Here is a 23,408-nt window from a genome sequence, read left to right as displayed (position 1 = left end):
TCACTGTTTAGGTGGAGGTGTTTTTGGAGTCTGGAATCTTCCCCTACTCCTTGGGAATTGACCCCCCCCGATATCCCCTGAAACCTCCCCTTTGGAAGGAACCCTGATATGGTGTGGTTCTTGTTTGTTGGCTGGTGGTGTCTGTGGGTTGGCCACGAAACCCCCCTCTAAATGGAGTTTTTCTGAAAGAGCCTCTGCTCTGCGGGGAGTAGAGTGCGCCCATGGCCTTGGCCGTGTCTGTGTCCTTTTTAAGTTTTTCAATGGCTGTATCCACTTCAGAGCCAAAAAGTTGTTTCTCGTTGAAGGGCATATTAAGGACAGCCTGCTGGATTTCAGGTTTGAAGCCTGAAGTGCGTAGCCAAGCGTGTCTCCTTATGGTGACAGCAGTGTTGACTGTTCTTGCTGCAGTATCGGCTGCGTCTAGTGAAGAGCGGATTTGATTGTTTGAGATCGTTTGTCCCTCTTCCACTATTTGCTGCGCCCTTTTTTGGTATTCCTGGGGAAGATGGTCTACGAGAAGTTGCATCTCGTCCCAGTGTGCGCGGTCATATCTGGCCAGCAGCGCTTGTGAATTTGCGATGCGCCACTGGTTGGCTGCCTGTGATGCTACTCTTTTCCCTGCCGCATCAAATTTTCGGCTTTCTTTGTCCGGAGGTGGGGCGTCGCCAGATGTATGTGAATTTGCTCTCTTGCGAGCTGCCCCTACTACCACGGAGTCAGGTGGTAACTGCGAAGTAATAAACACTGGGTCTGTGGGTGGTGGTTTGTATTTCTTATCCACCCTTGGGGTGATGGCTCTTGATTTTACGGGCTCTTCAAAAATTTGTTTTGCGTGCCGTAACATCCCTGGTAGCATTGGGAGACATTGATATTGGCTGTGTGTAGCCGAGAGGGTGTTAAATAAAAAATCATCCTCTATAGGATCGGAATGCAGTTGGACATTGTGGAATTCTGCTGCCCTAGCCACCAGTTGCGAGTATGAGGTACTGTCCTCTGGCGGTGACGGCTTTGTGGGGTATGACTCGGGATCATTGTCCGGCACTGGGGTGTCATACAGGTCCCAAGCGTCTTGATCCTGATCGTCATGACTTATGGTAGTTTGCGCTGGTGAGTGCATTCGTGGCGGTGTTTGTGCCAGCGATGCCTGTGGTGGAGAGGGCGGAGGCGTGACTTTTTTAACCACTTTGGCTTGTGGTTGTGCGTCATCCTTTGGAAGTCCGATCCTTCTTTTCCTCATGATTGGGGGAAGGGTTGATATCTTCCCTGTGTCGTGCTGGATGTACAGTCTCTTTTGTGTGTAGTCCGATTCTACACTTTGGAGCTCTTGTCCAAATCTGTGCATTTGGCCACTTATTCCTTGTTCCTCTGAGTAGGATGAAGGTGTGGTATTTTTCGGCGCCGAGAGAGAATCTTTTTTCGGTTTCGGCACCGACAGAATTTTTGTTCCTTTCGGCATGGATTCTCGGTGCCGATGTTTTTCGGTGCCGGTATCTTGTTTTTGTCTCTCGGAGCCGCTTTCTCGGCTCCTAGGTTGCTCCATGGCGGTCCCTCGACCGGAGTCGGGTGTCTTCGCTATGGGCGTGCCCTTTTTCGGCGCCTTCGACGGGTCGCCTGTTTTATGGGTCGAGCCATGGCCTGTTGGCAGTGGCGTCCCCTGGGCTTTCGGTTTGTCGATGGATTTACTTTTCGACGTCTTACTCACAGTTTGTTGCTGTTGTTCGACGTCGGAGTCTCCGGATTCTGATTCCGGAACCGAGAATGTTTCCTCTTCCTCGTCGAAACGTTGTTTTGTCGACGTGGACGCCATTTGTTGACGCCTGGCTCTTCGGTCCCGGAGTGTTTTTCTGGACCGGAAGGCTCGACAGGCTTCACAGGTATCCTCCTTGTGCTCGGGGGACAAGCACAAGTTACAGACCAAGTGCTGATCTGTATAAGGATACTTACTGTGACATTTTGGGCAGAAACGAAACGGGGTCCGTTCCATCGGCTTCGATGTCGCACGCGGTCGGGCCGACCAGGCCCCGATGGGGGATCGAAACTACCCCAAAGTCTTCCGATGATCGGTGTCGATGTACCTAACTATCCCGATACCGAACGGAACAATACCGACGCTTTCTTCCGAGATTCTGACTAACTTTCCGAACCGAAATACGGAGCGAAAAGGAATACGTCCGAACCCGACAGCGGAAAAAAACAATCTAAGATGGAGTCGACGCCCATGCGCAATGGAGCCGAGGAGGGAGGAGTCCTTCGGTCCCGTGACCAAAAAGACTTCTTCGAAGAAAAACAACTTGTAATACTCCGAGCCCAACACCAGGCAGCGGACTGTGCCAAACATGTGTATCTGCAGCAACATATGCCATCGAACGTATAGTTTTGTTATTTTAACCCCCCCCTACATAAATTGATGATAGCGTGGTAGTTATTAATGTGGTCAATGTTAAACAGTGCCCTTGCGGGAAAGCCAGAGTGACGTATGGAAAGGACATGGCGACTAGTTCCAGGATTTAGAGTGTGTTTAAAAGAAACAGTAATAAACTATGGGCCAGATGTATGAAAAAGGCCTTTTGCGAATCGGAAATATCGATTTTTAAAAAATCGCTATTTCTGATTCGCAAAATGCAATGTATGATTTTTGCGATTCGGTAATAGCGATTTCTTAAAAATCGCAAATGCTCTTACCGAATTGCAAACTGCGATACAGCCCCCATTCGTATCTATGGGCCTGTCGGCCCATATTTGCAAATGTTTTGCATGTCCCAAATTGCAAATTCCTAACTGGAATTCGCAATTTTGGGAAATGCAAAGTCCAGGGTGCTGGGGGCCTAAGGTCCCCTCTGCTGCACCCAAAAACATTTTTTTACAACATGTAAGGTGCACACATGCCAAAAGGGCATGTGTGCTTTACATGCCGATTTTAAAAATGCATTTTAAATGCATTTTTAAAATTTGCACATGGTTACCACCAAGTTTAACTTGGTGGTAATAGCGATTCCTTAATGTCCAATTCGCATTAAGGAATTGCTTCATACATGTGCTTTAGAAATCCCAATTAAGGATTCCTTATTTGCGATTTCTTATTTAGAGAGTCGCAACTTGCGAGTCTCTAAACAGGGTCGCAATTTTAAGGAATCGCTATTTTAGCGATTCCTTAAAATTGCATTCAGAATGCCTTTGATACATCCTGAAATAGCTTTTTGCATTCGCAAACGGGCATTCGCACGGTTCGCGAATGCAAAAAGCTTGGATACATCTGGCCCTATATGACCGAGAGGTCAGGATTTCGGGACCTTTCACATTACCTGCTATGATAGTGCCATTTGGAGCCCAGTAACCATTTATTTCCATAAGACTGTATGGAATGTCCTTGCAAAAGGTGCTGGGTGGGCCCCACTATTGCTGCATTATTTTTCTTTTTCTCAGAGGCAACTAAAATAACTAAACAAAGCACACAAATTGAGAGAAAATGTTGAAAGCTTAAGTTAAAATGCATGCAGAATCTATGCATGAATAGGGCTCCTTGTGCATAATTGTTCTGCAAAAATGTGGTTTTCCCTGAAGAAAGACACCACAGCTGAGTCATGGGTCAAGGAAGGGGGTACACTCATTGAAGAAGAGCAAACTCATGTGTGCCTTTGTAGATAAATGCATAACTGTAATCTAAATCACAATGTAGTACTCTTATTATAGGAGCAATGAAAGTGCCAATTCATTTATCAGAGTAAAATGTTCCAAGTAGCAGCCTTTTTTATGTTTATTTCCCTCTACTTAATTGCCCGCAGCAGCAGTGAAAGGTCACAGCCCGCTAGGATCTTGTACTGTAGTATGTCACACAAGTATGAGCTGTTTGGAACAGACGTCAACTGCTTAGAAGCCAGGACTAGTAGACACGCTGCTTTGAGTGAAGTGCTGTAAACAGGATATCCACTACAAACTGCTTTTATCTTTAGTTGATTCAGCTATAGATCAAGAGCCCCCCTCTTCAAACAAAGTACAGGGGCTTCTTATCGCTTCACACAAATGTGGTTATCGCTTTAAACAAATGTGGAGAGAAAACCGAAGCAGTCCTAATCAGGAAGATAAACTTGTGTGGAAGGAAAGCGGGGGAAGGGGGGAGTGGGAGGGTGGAAACAAAGAGCCCTGGTAGGCTGGCTCGCCAGCCTCTTAGTTGGTGACAGGAAAAAAGATAAACAAGACTTTCAAAAGCCTGTTTAGAGTAACGCAGCAGCTCCCAACAGGACTGATCATTTCAATTGCTTTTCAAGAAAGACAACACTGGACAAATGGGGAGAAAGAATAGGAGAGCGATGATGGAGCCAGCAAATGGGAAGTGTATGGGTGGGCTGAAGCCCACAAAGTATAGAACAACATGTCTCAAAGAAAGAGCGCAAACGCAGTCTAGCCGACACCTAAAAAAATAAATAAAAAAAAAAAAAGCCAGGCGGGTGCTCAGTAGAACCGTATCCATAAGGCACACTGAATAGTTTCTCAAAACACCAAATCTCTACTCCACTACTTCTACATGCAGAAGTAATAGCAGCTAAGGAACGTTCCTTTGAAGAGAAGTGCTGCAGTACAGCTTTGTACTTGGAAAGGATACAGACCTACCAATTAGAGGATAGGAAAGGGAGAATACCTTCTTAAGATTCTCAAAAAAGTGCTAATAGCTGGTACAGTGACAAACAAGCTCTCCGAAGTACATTTCCTGTAAACTGCAAAAGACCCTACGCGCACCATTAATGGTCACTGTTCCTCTCCACTTCCCAAATGCAGAGCAATTCTCATTTTTATGTTTAGGGGACCTGATGGACGGTCCCTTTTTTTTATTTTTTTATACCAAAATGGTAATGAGGTATAGCGAGAGATTTAAGTGCCACTGTTGCAAGAATTCAGAACTTAATCATCTAAGATCAAAAAATAATTTGTTGTAGTATATATACCTTCAGTTTTTGCCAGAGGGTCTGGTCTGTCCAACTCTCACAAGAGCTGCTCAGATAGGCGAACACTATCTTAGGCACCACTGGACAAGTCTGTCAAAGACTATCACAATCACTTTTGTGCTAGCTTGCTTTGACTCTAGAATCAACTCAATTGCACAAAGTTCTAAAGGTACACCTCTGAATCCTCTTGGATAGGGGTTAGTAGTACTTGGATGCATAGTCATGGTTTCCATGTTTTCTGACGTGGCTAACGGATGTATCTACAATCTTCCACTTTCACTAAAAACTTGTTCGTGTACTTCATAAGCCATGTTGCATTTCCAAGTCTATTAAGATAATTCTTCTCAGTAAGATTTCTTTTCTACACTGCTCACACATGGACTAGGTGTTGCTGGTGTAGCAGACAGTGCAATGCCACTGATTTTGCTCCTCGCCCATTCACAGCACATGTGCAGAAACACTCATATGGACCCAAACATTCAATAAGCAATTTACCAAGCCACAGCGGTAATGACTACAGTGGCAGGACCAGTGATGCTAGAAAGAGGGAGATGTGCGCCAGCCTATGAGAAGCTGGTGGCTACAGGAGGGAAAGCAAAAAACAGAAGATCCTGCCACCTCCTCCTACTGGATAACCATGTGTAAATTATCCAATGAGAAGTGGGCCTTCCCTAATTCATCAAGCAGTGAGGTGGAGTCATAGCCAGTTGTTTTTTTTGGGTAGGGGAGGGTTCTATGACACTTTGAAACTAGCAGAGAAGAGACCTGATGAGTTTTGGGACAGGCATGGTTTCACATTTCTTATGGAAGGAAGATAGCTTAGCCTTCAAATCATACAATTATGTTTGATTTTTTTAGGATGTATATTGGGAAGCAATGCAAGTTTAAGCTGAAATGGAACCCTCAAGCCTTAATAGTGGTTAGTGCAGTTTGTCAAACTGATTCTGTGAACTCGGTCATCTACTTAGGTATTAATTAAAGCTCTGTGTCCTTAAGAAGATGGGCTGCTGCTACTGCCACCCATTTCCAAAAAGGTATTTTGAGGACTCCAGGCCATCTGGAAGGATTTTGTATTAGAAATGTTATTTTTGCACTTTGTATCATAGAACCTTCGCTCCCGTATTGGATATATCGGTATATGAAAATATGCATCTTTCTCCTCTATTGCAACGGTGTACCTTGTAATTTCTAGGTAAATAATTTGAAATAACACCAGTTTGACACTTCCAAATGCATCACTTTGAAAATGAAGTGAATTTAAATGAAATTTAGTAAATGTTGTGTTACTGCGATTTAGGTTTAAAATAACACCCATTTATACAACTCATACAAATGTGACATTTAAGAAATGCAATCATAAAACATGTACCCTTAACCACTATACACCAAACTCTTAGCACTAGACCCGCAAACTCACACCCCATAGAGTATACCGTCAACAGCCTAATCAAATAGCTTTAATTCATTATCCCTTGAGTCCTATACTCTAAAGCTGTAGGTTTTAATACAAAACCTCAAACTACAGACCTTTAACCCTTACCCATAACCTAAAACCTAAACCTTATAACCCAAACTGTTACCCCTTAACTCTAGTCCACAAATCCTTAACCCCATATAACCTGCACACTAAATGCTTAACCCTTAATCTAAATTCTCAACCCTAAACCCTTAAACCTTTACTTAAACCTTTCACCCTTAACCTCTATATCCAAAAGCTTCAATTCTATACGTCTAACCCTTAACTCCTTAATGTTAATCTCTTAAACCCTAACTCCTGCATGCTTATTCTTTATACCTCAGTTAATCCTGTATCTCAAACATTTAATCTATTATACCTTTAGCTCCAAACCTTTCACCCCATACCCGAAGTCATTAAGCAGGTTCACACTGTCCTTACTTTAATATATTTTATGAACAAACATTTTGGGAAGTGTCCCTTTTCACGTGTAGAACTAATTGAGAAATTTTATTTTTTTCAGGTTTGAGGCAATACTCTAAGCGGACGTCCAATTTTCACTCTGAAGTAGTGGAAAAGTCAAATGTAAGGTGAACCTCTTGGAGTTCTTTCTGTTCTCCAAATTGTTAATTTGCCTGACCTCTTTGGGCCATTTTTATGCTTTGAATAAATGCCTCAAATAAGCAATCATCGATTTTGTGAAGGATTGGAACTTGTGTTTATCATCTCTTGCTGCAAATTCAACGTTCCTAAAATATTTGTTAGTTACAGTATTGCTTGTAACGTGCTGAAGGGATGGAAGGAGGCAACTCCTGATAATAGATGGCACCTGCTTGTTTTCTGATATTTATGCTACTCTTGGAGATAATCTTTGAAATTCCTCTTTATTTGAGTAGGTGAAGCCGACAGTAGTGGAGTCATTGATGAAATGTTGTCAATTTTCCCACAGAGGCAGGAAAGTGTTCCTCTTCTGCTTGAAGGCCATTAGAGAAGAACAGGCCCTTTGTGATTGTGTTGTCTCTGCTACTTTTGCATTGGCTTTTGATATTATCATCATTCACTTCTGTAGAGCTTGTAGCACTCAAACATGCAGCCTTTAGCATGATGGCTTTCTTTTCTTGCATTTCTAGGTCAGAATGGGTGCCAAACAGTGTATCACCAGAAAATGGTATACTTAATTTTTTTAATGCTTAGCTTTAGTCAGCCATGATTCCAATGTCATATTTTTCTGCAGGAATATCAGTAGGCAGTCAAGTCTGTTGTACCAGCTGACATACGGATTTCTTGGTTTGACACCAACAAGACTTTACTTACGATAACCAGAACATTTGGAAGTTGATCTTTCAGCAAGTTGTCTGTGACATAAGAACCAATGAATTCATCCTAGTAGTGCAGATGCACTTACTGTTTTTAGAGCCAAGGTGGCATAGATTTTTGAGGCCACAGTGTACACCTTTCAACTCTGTATCTCGTGGTACCAGAGAGGAGGAATAATTTATCTCTTCTTGATTGCAGAGACTCACCAGATCTACAGGTGGATCTGTTTTTTAACAAACGATGGATGCCACTCCATATTTTTTTGTTTTCATAATAGTTGAGGTTTAGCAGACTACATAGATGCACAGCAAGAAAACATTGTCGTAGAGACTAAAGGAACTGGCAGCTTTGACAAATCTTGAGCTTTCATAGTCACTAATATTAAAGAGATTGTGGGATAGAATGTCTTTAAGTGGGTGTTTACTTTGACGAGTCTCCTGACTAGGACATCTGGGACGGTATCTATAGAACCAATCGGGGATACTCATTGTTGGTCAAGCTAGAGCTAACAGACAATTTGTTCCTCAGGGGGTAGGTAAGGAAGGATCATCCCTCTGCGTTCTTGGATATGCATGGACAATAGAATTATCTCTATCTGTAGTGTGATAAGATCCCCAAAGGGGTGCTGCAATGACAGTGTCCAGTAGGGAGAATATGTTTTTTTAATGGATTATATCTGACCTGGAAGTTTCTTCGTGTTCTTTTTCAGAAGAACTGAATACAAATGCCTTTTCACTAGAAGACTTTGTGATGAATATTTAGACCAGATTGATGGCATACAACTGCCATAACGTTGAGCAAGACCTCCAACTCAATGTCAGTACCATGAATGCTATGATGTTATAATTCCGTAGCTGATTGGCTATGTTGAGCATGTAGTGACCACTATTTTCTTGGAAACCTCCTGGGAAGCATCTATGGCAGATTTGGGCATCATAGTGACAGACAAAAAGATGCTCTAGGCAAGCCTAGTCACATATCTGCCAATATCAGAAAGGAAGCTCTGGAACATTCTCTGTCCCTCATGAGGATTAATGCACTTCAGGACATTCTCTAGATAAAGGGGCATACTTCTGCTTTGTGAGAATCTGGAAGATAAAGAATGTACAGAGGCTACAGGTCAATTTTTTTTATTGGTGAAACGTCATGAACAGTAAAAACAGTGAAGACATCCCTGGTAGTGGAGAATAAAAACATCTCTCTAAAAAATTACGAATAGGGATCATGTATCTGGAGACCAAAAAGACAGTCTTTACTTTTAAAGGCACTTTGCAGTTTCTCTAAGTAAGGTTATGATGCCTAATTAAAATAAGTAGAAGGGAGAATTATTTGTTAGGGGTCAGGGACTCTGCAATCTTTTAAAAGGCTATGAAAAAAATAAATAAATAAATAAATAAATCAGACATGAAATTGGCATCACAATAAAAGAAAATTAGTTACTTACCTGTAACTGTAGTTCTCCAGTATAGGAATCTTTCATAGATTCACAAGCTTGAATCATTCCCCGTCTTCGAGATGGGAGTCTCCGGTGTATTATAATAGCAATGTTATGATAACTAAAGTGTACACAGGCTTAAAGCCTAGCACATCAGCAGTCTACCCTTGTCTTTTTGAGGAAAAAAGATCCAAACCAGATTTCAGCCAATCCGTCTGCCCTTCCCTCTAGAACACTACTGTGAGAAGCTCCAGTGCCTCAAGATTTCCCACAGCACGAGTGCTGAAGTAGTTGAGGTACGTAGCCTGTAACGGTGAGCTTCTCAGGGGAGGAGGAAGGGTCTCATGTGAATCTATGAAAGATTCCAATACTTGAGAACTACAATTACAGGTAAGTAACTAATTTTCTTACTCCGGTATTGGAACTTTCATAGATTCACATGCTTAATTCAGAGTAGCAAGCAGTAGTGAAGCACATTATATGATGAACACTTTATATCAATTAAAAGATGCAATTCCATGAATAGTAAAGAAAGCTTTAAATGATTATGGAAACAAAAGAATAATTACAGTGCTAAACAACAACCAGTGTATTGTGAAGGAAAGAAAACTTCATTATCATACAATGTGATGAGCATTATACTGGCTAGGAGGGAAAAAGGAGAATAACACAGCTCACCGTTAATGGAACAGATGCCACAGCACGGCTTGCCCCACTGCTACTTCACCTTGTGACGATTCTTCCAGGCAATTCGTGAAAGTGTGCTTACACCTCCAGGTGGCCGCCCTGCAAATGTCCTGTATGGGCACACCAGCGAAGAGCTCAGCGGATGCTGCAACAGCTCTAGTGGAGTGTGCATGCAATGTTCGGCACAGGGGCTTTCCTGCAGCTTTGTGACAAGTCAATAGAACTAGATATCCATCTATCAATTCCTTGTTTAGAAATCGGTTGCCCTTTCCTAGGGGCACTGAATGACAAATAATTGATTTGATTTTCTAAAAATTCTCGTCCTCTCCAGATAAAACTTAAGACAGCTTTTAATGTCCAGGGAATGAAAGGAACCTTCCGCTGGCGTTGACGGATTTGGAAAATACGACTTTAGAATAACTGGCTGATTGATATGAAAGTCAGAAGGAACTTTGGGTATAAATTTTGGATTTGTTCGCATAATTACTACTTCGTTTTTAAACTGCAAGAAAGGGCTTTGGATCATGAAATCTTGAATTTTGCTTACTCTGAGGTCAGGGCAAGAAGAAGTGCAACCTTCCATGACAAGAATTTTAAGTCTGCCGTGTGAATGGGCTCAAATGGATGTTTCATCAATTAAGACAAAATTATATTAAGCTGCCAGGAAGGCGGTGGTGGACTGACCGGCGGGAAAGAATGAAAAAGTCCTTCAAGAAACTGCTTGCTAATTCTTATCGACCACAAGGATGGTGAGTTTCCTGATCACCTATAACGCGAAATAGCAGCTAAGTGGACCCTAACTACAGAATTTGCCAAACCTTGTCTGGCTAAAAGAAGGAGATAAGGTAGTAATTGCTCTAGTGATGAGGAGAAATGGTAAACCTGAGCTTGTTTACACCACATGCAAAACCTTCTCCATTTAAGTCGATATGATTTAATGGCGCTATCAGTTGCCGCTCTGGCAAGACTAACTCTACAGTCGGAGGGAATGTTCAAATGTTCGAATTCATGGTGTTCAGGAGCCAGGCAGTCAAATGAAGCGATGCTGGATCCGGGTGGAGAACTTGTCCGTTGCTCATTGGTAACAGGCGAGGTATCACTGGCAGAGGTATTCTGCAGCTCTCTGACAGGAGAAGTAATTCCATAAACCAATGCTGCCAAGGTCATGCTGGGGCGACCAGAAGAATCTTGCAGTTCTCGTTCTTGATTGTGGCAAAGACTCTTGGAATGGAGGGAATGGGAGGAAGAGCGTAAGCATAATTTCCTGACCAGACTATTAAAAACGCATTCTCCCAAGAGCCCAGATGGTGATCCCGACACGCATAAAATGGGCATTTTGAATTCTGGGGAGTGGCAAAAAGATCGAGTTTTGGTTTGCCCCACTGAGAGAAGATGCGATCCAGCACATTTTGATTTAGCTCCCAATCATGATTGGATGTTTTCAGCCTTCTGAGAGAATCCGCAATAACATTCAGAGTGCCTGGTACGTGTTCTGCTCGAAGATGCACTCCCTGTAGGATGGACCAGTTCCAGATACGTTGAGATTCTCGAGATAAGAGCAGAATCTGGTTCCCCCCGTTGTCTGTACGTGAGAGTACCGACAATTTTTTTATCTTTGGTAGAAAGGCTCGAAGCGCTAAGTGAACTGCTTTCGGTTCGAGATAATTGATATGGTAAACTTTCTGATGAGAATCCCACTTGCCTTTGACCGTTAAATCCTGAAGGAAGGCTCCCCAACCTTCCAGGGATGCATCTATTGTAATCACCCATAGGGCTAGCGGCGGAAGAAAAGAAAGACCTACTGATAGGTGAGATGCTTGGGTCCACCAAGACTGATGTGATCTCATTGGTTTCGTAACTTTGATTACATCATCGAAAGATCCCTTGGACTGTGTCCACTGATTGTCCAGCTGCTCTTGAAGTGGGCGCATTTTGAGACGACAGAATGGTACAAGTCGGATGCAGGAAGACATCATTCCCAGTAGGGACTTGATGAGGCGAATTGAAACAGACCTTTTTTGAACAAGACAGGCTAAAGAAATTAGTTTGTAGAGGTGTCTAGAACTGCACCCAGGAAAGTCCTTATTTTCAGGAGTTGGAAAGCTGATTTGCTATGATTAATAATTAGGCCTAGCTTCCCAAACAGGTCTATGCAGGCTTTTGTCGCTCTTTGAGTCTGCGATCTGGACCTTGCCTTGATGTGCCAGTCCTCCAGATACAGAAAGACCTGAAGTTTGTGCCTTCTGAGGAAGGCCGCTACTGGAGCCAGGCACTTGGTGAAAATTCTGAGGGCCGATTTGAGGCCGAAAGGCAGTACCTTGAACTGGAAATGCTCTCTGGCTACTACGAATCTTAAGAATCTTCAGTGGGATTGATGTATAGGAACATGGAAGTATGCATCCTGAAGATCTTGGTTTGACATATAATCTCCTGGACTGAGAAGAGAAATTATATCCTGTAACATAATCATACGGAATGACTGCCTTTTGAGGTAAGTATTCAGTTCTCTGAGATCCAAGATTGGACGCCAATCTTTCCATTTCTTCTGGACAAGAAAGAAACGAGAATAAAACCCCTTGTTTCTGTCCCGAACAAGGACCCTTTCTATAGCTCCTTTTTTGAGCATCGTACATACCTCCTTTCTGAGAAGCTATAGGTGCTTCAGGGAGCATGGAGGAGGGGGTCTTGGTGGCAGAATTTGCATGAACTCCAGTGTATGGCCAAATTGAATAAGGTTTAACACCCAACAGTCGGAGGTGATAATTTGCCAATTCAATTATACAGGTATTGGGAAATCCTTCATCCTATTATGCAACTTGAAGAACGATAAGTAGCCAGAGTAAAGGAGATGTCATTGCCTGCGTCTTGCTTTTCTGGTTTGTCGTCCTGCTCTTGTTCTATGTGTGGTTCTAGCATATGCTGCCTGTGGAAGTTGCCTTTGCTGATATTGGGCTCGAAAGGATTGAATATTGGAGATGGAAGAAGGATATTTATACTGTTGGAACCCCCCTCTTTAGGATGGATATCCCCTTCCTCTGGCACCCCGAAAAGGCTGCCTTTTGAACTCAGGGTTCCAAGGGACTTTGCTGTGTCCGTATCAGTTTTAATAGCCTGCAGGGCCTCATCAACATGTTTCCCAAATAGGGCTTCCCCATCGAAAGGTAAGTCAAGAATTTTGCTCTGTAGTTCTGGTCTAAAAGACGTTGCTTGAAGCCAGCCCTGTCTCCTTAAAACAGATGTGCCTGCCAGCTGACGAAATGCCGTAGTAGCAATATCTATTGCACAGTCGCGGACTTCCACCGAAGCCCTTTACTACCCCTTCCTGTATTATCTTCATTGCTTCTACTTTTGATTCCTCAGGAAGTTGGCCTACGTAAGGAGCTATGTCAGCCCATAGCTGCCTGTCATATCTTCCTATTACAGCTAATGAGTTTGACATCCTTACTGTAAGAGAGGATATCAAGGAGAAGCGCTTTCCAATATTATCAATCCTTCTCCCTTCTTTATCAGGTGGAGCAGAGATTGGAGCTGAAGGATTTCTAGACCTGCGCTGTGCTGCTTGAGTGACAGAGTCTGTCTTGGGATGTCCAGTCAGGCACGCTGGGGTGTCGTCTGGCGCCTTATATTTCTTATCCAAGCGAGGCAAGACCGCAGTAACAGTGGCTGAAATTTTTCATTACTTTAATACCCTCGCTCCATATGTAGTCTACTACGGGCATCGATCTTACGCTTTTTTGAAAGGGCTCCTTAAAGTCATAGAGAAAGCAGTCCATCCGCTTTGTAGGCATAGGTAGTGCAAACCTCTTCGCTGCCGGTTCCATCAAACTGTGAAATCCACCAATGGCACCTGGTGGAGATTCTACAGGGCTACAGGGCTCAGGGAGGGTGAAGATGGTGAAGGAATCGGATAGTCATCCCATTCTGTAATATGATCTGTCAATTCCCCCTCTTCCCAGTCATCGTCAGATGTTAATGGGTCTTGTGATGTGTGTGGGGGCACATCTAATGGTAATACCCGTGGTCTAACGCTGTGGAAGGAGGTGGTACTGGTGAAGGTATAATTGTCTGCTGGACTTCCGATTCAACGGGTGGAAATCTTTTTCTATAGTCCGCTAACATTAATTGGAGGTCGGAAATAAGTGACCCTGGCATAGGAAATATCTGTTCCTGGCACGAATATTGATCATCAGAACAATAAAAGAATTGAGGGTCATACAGGTTATCGTCTCCCAAATCCCAACACTTTATATGTAGCTCAGAGGGACTATGGGCCGCTCTAAATGGCCCTTCCTCATACGTTTCATCACCCTCTAAAGGTTGAGGAGGAATTAAAGGTGAAAGTTTACTAGGGGATGTGTCCGCCGGCATCAGGGATTTTAACTTTCTTGGTTTTCCTATAATATCCACCGTCGACGGCGTTGTCGACGGACCCGTCAACGGTATTGTCTATGCTGTCATTCTCAATGGTGATGACGACTGTGTGAGTCTTGACGATGGAGCAGTCGTCGATGGTAAGGATGTCATCATCGATGATGGTCTCGTCGTTGGAACCGTCGCCGGAGATGAGGTAACCAATATCTTTAGTGGCGATGATCTGACGGAGGAGGCCGTCGACAACGGCGTTGTAGTCGTGTGGACATTGGAAGCAGAGCATACTGTATAAACCGTTGTCGCTGTAGATGTTGTCGACGATGCCGTGCAGATGGTTTGTTGTCTGCGGTTTCACAGAAGGCTATTTGAAAGAATGTTAAGACGTTGGAGGTGGCAGAGGAGGCTCAGAAGACGCTTTTTTACTACGTTCTGAGGAGACAGAACGTTCCCTCCTCACACAGGGTAAGGATACAGCATTTTTGTGAGGAGAACTTGAAGAGCTGTGCGCCTTGCCTTGTAAGACCCATGTTTGGTCTTTTTTAGCAGCTTTTTTAGGTTGGTCTATATGACCAGTTTCAGGTGATCTGTCCCTTTTTTAAGACTGTCTTGAGGAAATAGAGGAGTCCTCACTGTCCGAACCAGAAACAGAATCCTTCCAGAAAGATGTGACTGAGCAGAGCTCAGTGGAGACTCCCTAGCACGACATGCAGTAGAAAATCTGAGGCACTGGAGCTTCTCACAGGAGTGTTCTAGAGGGAAGGGCAGCCTGATTGGCTGAAATCTGGTCTGGGTCTTTTTTTTCCTCAAAAAGACAAGGGTAGACTAATAATGTGATGACTGTATACACTTTAGTTATCATAACATTGCTATTATAATACACCGGGGACTCCCACCTCGACGACAGGGAATGATTCAAGCATGTGAATCTATGAAAGTGCCAATACTGGAGAAAAGAAAAATTACTCTGTTAAAGTGTTTTAGAACACCTCTCAAGGGGTATATTTATTCAGTGCTCCCTATCAGTGAATATTCCACAATAGACAATATACACAGCACTGGGAGTAACAAATGAGTTAGTATGTAGCCCATGACAATAAATTAACAGTAGATGTATTCTTAAGGTCAGCCAAACAGACCAATCGCAGATCTTCATATAAAAGAACAGATCTTAAACAGCTGAAGAATGGGTCTGGTACAACTCAAAATCTCAGTGAGGGAAGGGTAACATGTATTCATGTGGGCATGCAGGTCACATCTAGAGCATGTAACATGCTTGCAAAAAGAGATTTTGAAAGAGATTTGTGAGCTTGGGAATTCAGAATGATGTAACCCAACGTCATCTGATCTTTATGGGAGTAGCTCCAGCATTCAGTAAACATTTGTCAAATATGTGGAACATGCAACCACCTACAGCAACTCACAAACTATACACGGGCAACTGAAAAGTTAACAGGATCTCACCATCAAGAGCAGCAGTGTGAGTTTTGCCAGGAGCAATGGTTCGGATCTTGTAGAATGAGAGCTGCTTAGCCAAGGTGAGTGAGGTGGTGTAGGGAACCTCATGGAAAGCCTAGGAGAAAACAGTGATATATTCATTACGGCAAATGGAATATGACAAAAGGGACCTCTACTAAGCAGAGTAGAGTTCATAGTTTCTTGTTAATCTCAGTTCACAAATTTGTGAAGGCATAACAAGAGGAAGCGTTGCACTTGTTTGTATCTTCCACATGACAATGTGTACCTCCTCAAACCCATCTCAGCATTTTTTAACTAATCTTCACAGTATCCTAAATGGAAATGACTTTCATAGCTTGTTGTCGGGGCAAAATTCAAAGCATGTGAACATAAGAAAGATTCAACACGACTACTAGCACTGAAAGCTTGAATATACACATTTCCCCCTTAAGACATCTTCATTTAAAAAAAAAGTATTAATCAGCTATACTTACTAAATTAAAAGCTCTTGTACTATGAACTCTATCCTGGAAAAACAATAAGCCAATTTACACTAACTCTGTTGTTAATGCCTCATATGGGCAGTCACAATATTAGTCCTGTCTGATAATGAACTAATCATTACAAGCATTTACACATTCTTCTCATTTAGCAGTATCTGGTACATATCGTAAGAATAAAATTATGTCAGTCTATTCTGTTCTTCCTATTCTGAATCGTGGGATCTTCACTGATAGTCCAATACTATAACAATTCCATATTACATGCTAGGACCTAGGAGAGCTTTCCCTATATTCTCCACTGAATACAAACGCAGAGGGCCAATGTTCATAAGATGAGTTACACCAGGGGTCTTCAACCTTTCCTATAACGAGAGCTACTTCTTATCAATGAAACTTGCCAAGAGCTACTAATGAATTTGATCGATGTTGCAGTAGTGACACCATTAAATAGCCCTGCAATAGTACCACAACGTGCAAAATTATATTTATAAATATATCAAGATAAATAGATATGGAGTTCAGAATATAAATAAAATGATACTTACCTACACGATGTGATTATCGACATACTGGACACAATATATTGGCAAAACAATATCTAAAACGTTTTTTTGATAGCACTGTGACCACCCCAACGAGTAAGATGGGGTTACCAACATCAATGTTGGTAATAGCTTTATCAGTTTAAAATGCCTCCACATGACTAATGGAATAGAGCACTGCAACATGGTCCACTGTCACAAAGGAAATACTAGCAGCTATAAATCACCTAAATGCACAATGAATTGCCATTCAGAGAGCAGCTTTTAACAGGTTTTGAATTTTCAATCACTTTGTTCTCAAGCATCAGCATATCACCTTCTCAAATACTATTTTTTTCTAGCAGGATACCTTTTTTACTTTGAGAACATCTTGAGTTTTTCCCACACATATTTGCATGTGACTTTGCTAAATTGAGAGGAGAAAGGTGGTCATGGTGCAAGTCCCTCACACTGTCACAGTGTGTCATTGTATGCAAGAGTATGTCCCCAACATTGGTGTGGCTGCTACTCTACTGGTCCAGAGGTGTTTAGTTCTGCGTTCTTCAATGTGGCTAAATCCTCAAAATTGCATACTGTTCTAGACTACAATATAAGGAGCTACTTTCAGAGTACTGGCGAGCTACTAGTAGCACACAAGCTACCCATTGGAGACCCCCTGAGTTACACCCTTTTGGGACCCTTTGAAGTTAACATTTTACCCTCAGTCTGTAGTATAATAAAAGAAACTAATCTCAAGTTTGAATTGCAGCACCTTAGTTGCAAAACAAGTTGAAAGTGTCAGAAAAAAAAAATGCAGGCTGGAAATGGCCAGAAGTATACTGAAAGACCAGGAGGGGATAAATCTGAAATGGACGCTTCAAGATATGAAAGTGGAAGATGAAAAAAAGAAAAAAAAAAAAAAAGAGGCTCACAGAAACAACCTCCAAGTCATCCTTTGAGAAGGTGACAGCTCCTGAAAAAGAAACAGAGAGATTCAAAAGAGAGTAGGTAGAGCAGTAAGGCTCGCCACTGCCAATCATTGTTCAAGATCGACCTGAAAGTTAAAGTCAGCAACATTAAAGCCAGCCTGCTCACTGACCAAAAATTGTATGTTATCAGTCAGTACCAGACCTCAGCATCAAGCCATCTGTCTACTGAAGATGGGCCGACGACTCACTGCTTAACAGCAGCATTATCACTGTTGATGTCAAAGAAACAATGAACTACACCTAGAAGAGCCTCATCACTGTCCATGTGAAAGTGGACCCACCTATTGAGGTTGAAAGTCTTTAGTGCTGTTCAAAGTCTAGACTTAATTAATTCACTGTTGAGAAGGTCCCGACTGGAGAGGTCACTCGCCATCAACATCTATGTATAAGACGGTGACACTGACATCACCAGTCTCAATAGGCTCAAAAGGATCCCTGCTCTCTCCTCCGATGCTAACCTGGTCTCACCAGAAGGTTCTCCACCTCTTCACTGCCAAGAATGGTGAGTTGCACCAAAATCCACTTCAAGCATCATCAGACCTCTCTGATGCCTGTAACTCAGGATCCACATCCACTACTTTTAAGACCTCTAAGACACAGCATAACTTTTGAAAACCCTTTACAAGAGCTCTTGAAATTGTCACCAACTAGTATTGTATTGAAGACAACATCTAACTCAAGTAGGACGAGATGTGAGACTCATCTTCTCCTTCAAGATTCCATCCTCAGCAAGGGATAGAGCACATACACAAGAAAGAAGCAGAAGATATCAACCCTGAAAAGTCCAGAACCATTTACTTAGCAACAGATTGTATACATTCCTCCTATATGCCCACTTCACCTGCGGTGTCCTCCTTCTATATCTCCCATATAGATTATATCACCCCTTTAGGCAACATCTTGGCCAAATGACCTACCACTTAAATGTACCTTGGGAAAGCTCTGCACTATACTAGAGACCTTACAACCGAGGGCACATCCACAACACTGCTCTTATTGGTTTCAGGCTTATTTCACATTAGGAAGGCAAAAATCCTAATACCCGCTACTGCGAAAGCAACAACAGATCACCTAATTAAAACAAGCATTGGCAAAGCCAATAGGTTTTGCCTTTGTTGTTTTCCTTTCTATGTAACTGGAATGTAAAATTTTAGAAAAATGTTATAATAATTTCTGTTTTAAATTTGATAAACCGTTAACGATTTATCAAATTTGAAACTTACATTATTATAACATTTTTGTATTCCAGTTAGATAGAACTAAGAAACAAAGGCGAAACCTATTGGCGTGGCACGAAGAAGGAACAAGCTCCCTCATGCGTTCATGTCCAACACCTGAATTGCCTGAACGGCACGTCAGGCACTTCGGCTCTGCAGACCCTTGCTCTGAACACCGAGAACATCCCGCAGCAGGATGTTGAGTTTCTGAATGCCATTGTATTGACCAAGCTAATCAGGGCCTGGGAACCTCACCCTCCCCCAACCTGGTTTGATTACACAAGAAGCGATCGGAATCTGAACATCAGACTAAATTAAAGTGGCTTGTACAGTGAGAATGGACCAGTGACACGCCATAGATCACACACCAGGTAGAAGACTTTAGGGGCAGATATAGCCCATGACCCCCCACAAATTCAAGGTAGACCTCAACAAGCTTGGCCTCTAACGCTTGTATTAGGAAGCTGGCTAAAGAAAGCTAAAACAAATCGAGCTGCCAACCGGCATCTAAGCCTAGGGTTTTTACATCAATCAGAAGGTGGCAGTGTGTCAAAAAGGTACAATGTTTGCAGACAGAAAGAAGAACACATAGCATGCATAAATCTGAGAAAAGGCTAGAGTCTGGGGTTAATAACGACATTGGAAAATAAAACATACCATGCAATAACAGCCATCTGCCCCACACACATTAACAGTGTTGTTCCCATACTGCAGAACAGGCCTTGTGCACAGAAAAAAGGCCACCCCAATTCACATTTCTCTCTCCCACGACCCATTGTGACTACAAAAATACCATGAGCAAGATGTGTGTATAAAATGACGCAATTCAATTTAACCAACTCCGCAGATGCACATTTGTACATATGCTGTAGACCCCATTAAAAATCTAACTCTAGAGGTAGCACTGGAATACACAAATGTATGTATCAAGTACAGGCACCAGATACAATGTACAGAAAAACAAAATAATTATTTGTAAATATACTGTAAATATACACGAAGAATAATATTTATGTACACAGAGTTCGATCATAAAAACACTGTCTGAAAATGCCATGGAAGCAAGGACTATTCTATTCACACAGAATAAACAACCCTTGAATGAATCCTAAAAAGGACAAATGATACTCCTTTCGACATGTGGCATCGCTGTATGTCGCACACGCCCATTGAATGACCGGAGAGACCAGGCTGACAAACAAAGGTAAGGGGTGCGAAAAGGGCACTCAAAAAAACTCATTCACAGCCCACCGGAGGCCCTCTCCACCCTTTTGCAAGCGTGTCTCTGCCAAGTGCCAGCATACTGCCCCATCATGGTACCCAGTGCATGGCTCTCTTGCCGGGATTAATGCATCCACAGTTTTTACAAACATGCGTCATCCTCCGTGAGACGCAATTACTTGATCAGCACACACCTGACTACCCAGAGAACACGCACTAGACTGCTTGTGTTAATGGAGCCTCCAGCACCTCTGCACCAAATGCACGAGACCTGGGAGAAACGAAGCTAGACCGAGATGAAATACACATCTTTTTAATCATGAGCAAGAATGCAGTGTACAGCAAAGAAACACTAAAAAATAGTGGGCTTTTTACAAAGCAACTAGGCCCGGTGCTTTGATCGACCGCAATCATAAGGGTGTGGTCAGCAGCCAAAAATTATTTTCAAATTAATTAAATAGTAAGGCTAAACATCTCGGATAAATGGCAACCTCTTACGCATTTTAAAATAAAAATAAATAAGTAGTAAATACGTACACAAGAGGCAAGTGCAACCGACCTCTCCAGATCAAATATTGGTTGGGGAAACGGCCTGAAATATACAATCCTGACATTAAGCTTTATTACTGGTGCAGATACCAAAGAAACTGTGACTGGGGATGTGTTTGCTTTCCCTGGCTGGAAGACCAGATAGGGTGGGCCCCCAAAATCTTAATTAACTTCAAAGAGGCCTGCCCTGTTACAAGCAAATGTTAAGTGACACTGAGAAAGCCCTAGCCTTTGTCCCCATAGTTATGCTGGCACCAAACCCATTGGGAGGATAAGTGCCCCCAGAACCGGTTTTGCATGACCACAGAGGAGGGGACCGCTTATTACCCTGACCAAACCTCTTGGTGGGTACAGAGGCTCAGCACAAGGGGAGAAGGGTTTCCCCAACTTGGATTTTGAGTGAAGGACACTGTGGGATTGTTTGCAGTAGAGCAAATATGAACTGCTAAAAAAGTGGATAGAGCTGCCCTGGGAACTGTTAGCCCATTTGTTAGAGAGTGCCCCACCCCTTACTAGTTCCAGGGATAATTGTGGCTCCCATGCAGCTTCTCTATGTATTCTGAGCTCCTCCTGTAATTATGTCAACACCGAAACAAGAACACAGTAACAGGGCACCTGACTGCAGAAGAGCTGGTTACACTTATTTTATATCTGACATGAGGGTTATATTAAGGTCCTCGATCACATCTTCAACAGTGTAATCCAAATTAGTATTTAAGGGGCACACCATACACAAGGCTTCTTTGGGGTATCAAAGTTATCAGGCTGGAAAGAAAACTATGCCAAGAGACCATCAAACTGTCTTTAAATATACAGGAAGAGAGAAGTCTTTAGAAGTTCCCGGAAGCAGGAGTGCAACTGTGTACAATTCAGAAAGAAAGGCATATTGTTTCAGAGGTGTGATGCTGCCACTTTGAAGCCGTTGTCATACAGAGTAGTCCTACAAGTGTTTTGACTAGGGTGGAGGTAGTGGGCAAGTTTGAATCTGTGAGCTGGAAAGGGAAGGGAAGTCAAGCCATGCTGTGCTAGTTTGTGAATGATCGGAAAATAATTATAGGCTGTTTGGCTACTGGAAGCCAGTGTGAATGTATGTAGGAAAAGCGCATTTCCTGCGTAGCCACCACACATTTTTCGCTCTTTGCTGGACCATTCAAGAACATTTTTGCTGACTTTACAACTCTGTGCACTTTACCAGTAGTAAAGGTGCACACGCTCCCACTTTAACAATTGTTATTCCTGCTTAGCACATTTAACTTGTCTGTAAGGCACTAGTATATAGTGTACAAAGTGTACCCAGGGCCTGGAAGTTAAATGCAACTTGTGGACTAGAACGCCCATTGTGCCATTCGTCAATAGTGGCAGTGCACACTTGGCCTCAGGCCTATCACTGTAGCCTGACTGCAACAGTTCAAAACACACATTACGACCTGAACAAATAAACCCTTTTGACAGGCAAAAACATCTTTGAAATATTAAGTCACCACTATGTGGCCTCGTAGCCCCTAAAGCAGGGTGCACAGTCTTTAAAAGTAGGACATTTAGAAATGTAATGTTAATATGTCCTTTAAGTAACTATCAAGCACTCAAAAGCTATTCTCATTGTAGTAATGCTGGCTGACTCACAGTGAACCATTGGCAAGCAATGTTAAACCCTAATACTGTCAAAAGGCTAATCATAATAAGTCTCTGCCAGCACTCAGCCTGTGCTCAGACTTGAATGGTTTTGAAACAGTATGAAATGCCTTCTTGGAGCAAACAACAGCCTGACCTAAATGGGCAGAGATGACTCCCCTCAACTCCACAGAATATGCAGAGTTGGGGCTGTAGCCTCCTTTTGACAGAACTGTGTCAAATACTGCTTGACAGGTCTTTAAAGTCAGCTGTAACGTCTGGAGCACACTTCGAAGGGAGAGAACAGGGTTTTGTCCTACCAGACATCTGACTCTGGGAGTGTTGTGGGTACAGTGGACGCCTCAAAATGGATTTCAGTGTTAGATGTGGGAGGACTTTAATATTACCATAGTACACTCTCCTCACATATCGGCAACCATCAGAGCTCAAGTTTAGCATGTCTGAAGACTTTCGCCATCGTGAAAATTCCCCGACACATGGCTTTTTGGGTCTGTTTTCAGTAAGGCAAACAGCAACTATTAAAAAAGTGGGTTGTGTTAGCCCGGGAACCTTTAACCAATTGGTTGGTAGTTCCCAGGGGGCATTTCCACCCACCAGCTTGTGCCTGGCATAAATTTGGCACTTCCAAAGCACCCTCTTTAGAACACTCATTCGATCTACAGAAGACCAGAAGAGTACTGGACCTGCTGTCTAAACTGAGTGAAGCCCTGAAGAACTAGACGTGCTCCCTCTCACACCCAAGTACTCCAAGGGTCCGCTGGCTGACCTCCTTATGGCTACAGGGACATAACATGATGCATGAGTTTCTTTCCTGGAAATGCCCAGCTGACCATTGGCAACTGGACCTGGACTGGACTTTGCTTTTGACCTCTGGCTGACACCCTGGGAATCTTTAAGCGCCCTCTCCTCAGGGCCTTAGAGGCGTGTTCCTGTGGTTGTTTGAGCAGCCTAAAAAAGTTTGGAAACTTTGAAATATAGTAGGACGTTTGAAAAAAGTGTCTGACTGGCAGTTCCCCGGCAGCAGACAGAATTTTATTTTTGTCCTGCTCAATGATCCGAACAGCTAGTAAAAACAACTAAGGCCCATCGGGTGCTGCTACCAGCTCAAATCGTAT

The 23,408-nt window shown here is 42.8% G+C and overlaps 1 protein-coding gene across 1 annotated transcript in view; it reads right to left on the bottom strand.

Annotated features, from left to right (window-relative positions):
* NEK9 (NIMA related kinase 9) overlaps positions 1–23,408 on the bottom strand; it is a 221,491-nt gene that overhangs the window by 62,330 nt on the left and 135,753 nt on the right. Inside the window, exon 15 of the mRNA XM_069208465.1 lies at positions 15,668–15,776. Within this exon, the coding sequence (XP_069064566.1) occupies positions 15,668–15,776 (109 nt within the window). The remainder of the gene's footprint in view (positions 1–15,667; positions 15,777–23,408) is intronic.

The sequence above is a fragment of the Pleurodeles waltl genome, chromosome 9 (genome assembly GCF_031143425.1).
Source record: "Pleurodeles waltl isolate 20211129_DDA chromosome 9, aPleWal1.hap1.20221129, whole genome shotgun sequence".
In the NCBI taxonomy this organism is placed as follows: Eukaryota; Metazoa; Chordata; class Amphibia; order Caudata; family Salamandridae; genus Pleurodeles; species Pleurodeles waltl.
The sequence above is the reverse complement of the archived record's forward strand: the minus strand, read 5'-3'. Positions and strand labels throughout refer to the sequence as shown.